The 4,916-nt window shown below is 61.0% G+C and overlaps 1 protein-coding gene across 1 annotated transcript; it reads right to left on the bottom strand.

Annotated features, from left to right (window-relative positions):
* Positions 1–510: 510 nt before the first annotated feature.
* Positions 511–1,919, bottom strand: LOC136460455 (uncharacterized). Its single transcript, XM_066460142.1, has 4 exons — positions 1,890–1,919; positions 1,182–1,804; positions 1,048–1,099; positions 511–915 (listed from the first exon to the last, which is right to left on the bottom strand). Exons 1-4 carry the CDS (start codon positions 1,917–1,919, stop codon positions 511–513), a joined length of 1,110 nt encoding a protein of 369 aa, XP_066316239.1.
* Between the last annotated feature and the right edge of the window lie 2,997 nt (positions 1,920–4,916).

Genomic DNA, 4,916 nt, shown 5'->3' with positions numbered 1-4,916 from the left:
GGCCCTTCTGCCGCTGAAGCTAGTCCTAGACATCTCTCTCCCGGTGGAGGAAGACCGACTTCCCAAGAGATTGGGTCTCGAGCTCCTAGGGGAAACAGAACAGGGGTCAATCCCTATAGAGAAAGCTCGGAAAAAGACCACCACATGGGAAAAGAAAGCACAAACCTGGGCGACTCCAGGCAAATCGTTGGCCACCACGGACAGTGCCGTCCATAGAGACCACTTCGCCAGCTGGCGGTACTTCTCGAACGTGTCCCAACGACCGCCCTCGGCCACGTCCTCGAGGGCAAACAAAGGCTTTGCCTCAGGATCATCCTGGCTTTGCCACACGACATGCGGGTGGTTCCACCCATAGGGTTTGGGTCGCACCCGCACGAGGGCTGAGCTTCCCTCGCCCGGAGTTGGAACCGGCTGTTCCACGACACCGGTCGCCTCGACGCCGGCCATCTCCTGTGCCTGGGAAGTATCGTTGGAGGAGATTGGAAGAATCTCCACCTCCTGGGCGCTCTCTCACAACGGCGGTGGGCCCTGAACCAAGGGTGCCGCCAAGGCCTTCACCGCCTTCATCTCCATTTCCTGGGCTGGCAGCCCCGCCATGATCGCATTAGCGTCGGTGGTCCCGGGGGCTCCGGCCTTTGCCATCATGGCCTCGGTGGTCCTGGGGGCTCCAGCCTCCGCCATCGTGGCCTCGGTGGTCTCGGGGGCTCCGGCCTCCGCCATCGTGGCCTCGGCGGTCGCGAGGGCCCCGGTGCCCGCCGTAGCAGCCTCGATGGTCCCGGGCGCCGCAGTCTCTGTCGCCCCGGCCTGTGAAACCCCAGGGACCTCAGTCCCGGTGGTCTCGGCGGCCAAGGGAACCTCGGCCGCATCCAACCCATGAGCCTTGCCATTGTGGGGCGGAGGCGCTACCTCCCCTTCCTATGTCAAGGCCGCCTCGGTAGCCCCTCCTGGAGTGGCCAGCTCCTTCGGGTCGACCCTCGCCGATGCCATGCCACAATGCAGGGCGGCTTCCGCCTCTGCCACCTAGTGGGCGGTGGAGCCGGGGTTAACCTTGAGCGCTTTAAGGGGTGCCAAGGTAGGCACCTCCATAGGCCGCTTCCAGCTAAGGACAAGACGATCACAAGGTTAATACAAGACAAAAGAGCGAACGGAAGGCACTACGACCCCACCAAAAATACACCTACCTCGAGCGGGGTGATAACCGCTTCGCCACAGCGACCCTCATCCGCAAAGGTGGTGGTGGCGGTAGAGGCATCACCTCCATGTCCATCGGCGCCGGTTGGTCCTCAACGGACCCCGACGCCCCCCCGGTCCTCTGCGGGGGCGGTTGCGTCGCCTCCGCCACCACTTGTTCCACCGCCGCCGCCGAGCCCACCGGGCTGACGGCGCATTTGCCCAACGCCCATGCCTCGGGTGTGTCAGCCTCGGCCCCAGAGCGGGCAATCGCTAACCCTGGGTCTGCTCCTCCTCCTCCCGGGAGTGTCGGGCTGCTCGCCAACGCCCCGGGCACCACCTCCACTACGTTGGGGAGATGGTCCAGGGGACCTCGCCCCACCTCGCCCTCATCATCCCCGTCCGAGGCCTCCATAGACAACGACGGCGATGGGGATTTCTCCAATGGGAGACCATCCTTCCTTTGTTGACGACGGCGCTTGTCTAGCTCCTCGCGTGCGAGGATCTTCTTCGTGCGCTTCGCCGCCTTGGCATCTTTCCATTTTTTCTGTGCATCGGCGTGCGCCCGGTTGATCGCCCGCCACCTCGCATCCTCGGGAATGGGCGGCGGAGAGGAGCGCACGTCCCTCATCCCCTGTAGGAACAGCGAACGCACATAAGGGAACAAGAAGTAAGAAGAAATGGGGGAGGCTCGGGGGCTACAACGGCGCACAACTTACCAGCGAGAGGAACCCCCACGATGGTCGCATCGCGATGGGGGTCAAGTTGCCACCCCTCAGCTTCGCCTCTACCGTCTCCCCCACCCAATGAAGAATTTCCTCATCGTAAAGGGCGGAGGAGGACATCCGGATGCCTTCAATGGGCTCACCCAGCCTCATCTCGAACAGCCGCCACCGAGCCATCAGCGGCAGCACCCTCCGGTGGTGGAAGGCAGCCACAACCACAGCCACGGTAAGGCCATGGCCCCGTAGCGTCTCCAGCCCCTCTAGAAGCGGCTGCAGCTTGGGCTGGTCGTCCCTCAGGATGCCGTACTTCCACCTCTCCGGGCAGCTCCCCACAATCCACCCAGTGTAGGGGGGAAGTCCTCCGTCATCGTTGCGAAGGTAGAACCAGCTCATGTACCATTGGTGATTGGATGACGCGAGCTAGGCCAGGATGTAGAGGTGCTGGTGGTCCTGGCGCACTTGGAGAGTGCAGCCACCGGCCCTCGTCGCTTTCCTCGTGTCTGATGTGCCCGTCGGCTTAGTGGTGTGCCCCACCCGGAGGAGATGGAGCCACAACTCCCAATGGGGAGCAATCCCCAAGTACGCCTCGTAGACGACAATGAAGATGGCCGCCTGTGCGATGGAGTTGGGGTTGAAGTTGTGGAGCTCCACGCCATAGTAGTGTGGGAGCGCTCGCATGAACTGATCCGCTAGGACGTTGAGTCCGCGCTCGTGAAAGGAGACGAAGCTCACGACGTAACCGTCATGGGGCCTCGGCTCCCGCTCGCCCGACAGAGCGATCCACTCTGGCCTGTTGGGGTCCGTCATCGGACAAAGGAGTCCACCATCAACGAGCGACTGAAGCATCTCCCCAGTGACGTCCGACGGATCCTAGGGGTCCGCCTCAATGACAACGATGTCATCGGCCATGGATGTGGTGGAGGGATCGAATGCAGCGGTGAGTTTTTTCTCTCTCTCACTCTCTCGCTCTTTCTCGCTTTCTCCCTAACTCGCTCTTCTCCCTTCTTCCCGGCACCCGCTGCTCTAGCGATGGCTCAAGGGAGGCAGAGCTAACGCAGGCAAGGTAAGGTGAGGAGGGGTGAGACTCTTTGAGTATTTATGCAGGGTGAAGGCAAAATGGTTGAGCGATGAAATCGAGGAAGTTTCCCCTCGATCCGGCATGGTTAACCACGATCCAATTTTACCGCCCACGCGCCCACTTCTTTCTCATTAATTATGGAATAGTTACGTCCCATCCACCACGTCGCGCTCAGCCACCATGGCAGCAGGTGTCATTTCGCCTCCCCAAAAAACTGCCTCAAAAGGCACGCCACCTGTTGCCGAGCCGATGGGGGAGATATTCCCCCCGCCGTATTCCTTTCAGATGAAGGAACCGGGCTCTGAGCCTATTATGGTCTAGGGGTTCGAAGGCTAGGCCCCTAGGGGTTTCGACAGCTGCCCTAGGACAACAGAGTCAGGGACGACAATGAGTGAGCCTATACGGGGCTGAGGCCCAAGCAAGCGAAACGCTTGGGACGCCCTAAGTCGTGTTCGAGACCGGCAGGGAGGTCTCCGAATGGGATCCCACCGTAGGGAGGCACCGAGCCACCGAGGCCCAGCGAACGACCTCAACACCCTCTAGAGAAACCCTCTGGTACTTTTGGAGTGCATCTCTGGACCGCTAGCCGTCCCCTAGCGAATGGGGCACTCCACTCGGACTCACCCAATAACAGCTCACCGGAAGTGCCAACGCTCATGCCCACTGAGGGTAGCCTGGCACATTCCACCCCTCCTTCCGAGCAAAAAGGAAGCATGAGGGTCATACAAAAAAGCCAGGGGAACCCCCGACGGACCTCTTGCCCCGTGCAGAGGCTAGGGGGCTCTTCCTGCAATCTTGCCGAGACCTAGCGACCCCGGTTCGCACTCGAGGGGGCTCGGCAAAACAACCCCTCCTTCCAAGCGAAAAGGAAGCGCGAGGGTCATACAAAAAGCCAGGGGAGCTCCTGACGGCCCTCTTGCTCCGTGCGGAGGCTAGGGAGCCCTTCCTGCAACCTCGCCGAGACCCCGCGACCAAGGCTCGCGCCCAAAGGGGCCTCGGCAAACAAACCCTCATGCGCGAGGGGCGTATAAAAAGCCAGGGGAGCTCCCGACGGCCCTCTTAGAGGCTAGGGGGCTCTTCCTGCAACCTTGCCGAGACCTAGCGGCTCCAGCTCGCACCCGAATGGGCTCGGCAAACAAACCCTCCGTCTGAGCAAAAAGGATATGTGAGGGTCGAATAAATAAGCTAGGGGACCCCTGACCACCCTCTTGCTCCAGGCGGAGGCTCGGGGGCTCCTCCTGCACCCAAGACAAAGACAAACGATCTAAGTCCGCGCTAGAAGCTTCATTATAAATACGATAAAGGGCACCGAGCCCGTTACGGTCTAGGGGTTCAAAGGCTGGGCCCCCTAAGGTTTCGACAGCCGCCCCAGGGCAATAGAGTTAGGGACGACTTTGGGGCGAACCTACGAATGGCCAAGGCCCGAGCGAACAGTCGCTCCGGGCGTTCCAAGTCATGTCCGAGACCGGTAGGGAGGTCTCCGAATGGGATCCCACCATAGGGAGGCACCGAGCCACCGAGGCCCAGCGAATGGCCTTGGCACCCACTAGAGAAACCCTCTGGTACTCTTGGAGTGCGTCTCTGGACCGCTAGCCGTCCCCTAGCGAATGGGGCACGGGCCTCCACTCGGACTTACTCAATAACAGCTCACCGGAAGTGCCAATGCTCATGCCCACCGAGGGTAGCCTGGCATATTCCACCCATCCTTCCGAGCGAAAAGGAAGCGTGAGGGTCGTATAAAAAGCCAGGGGAACCCCTGACGGACCTATTGCTCCATGTGGAGGCTAGGGGGCTCTTCCTGCAACCTCGCCGAGACCCCCGTGACCCGAACTCGCACTTGTGGGTTCGGCAAATACGATAAAAACTCCTCACTCAAACACGAAAACGAAAAAAGCCCCTAGAGGAGTAACTTCACTCCTCTAGGGCCTCGGGGGCTACACCCA

This window comes from Miscanthus floridulus, chromosome 6 (assembly GCF_019320115.1).
Source record: "Miscanthus floridulus cultivar M001 chromosome 6, ASM1932011v1, whole genome shotgun sequence".
In the NCBI taxonomy this organism is placed as follows: Eukaryota; Viridiplantae; Streptophyta; class Magnoliopsida; order Poales; family Poaceae; genus Miscanthus; species Miscanthus floridulus.
Note: the sequence above shows the minus strand (reverse complement) of the source record. Positions and strands in the feature narration are given on the sequence as shown.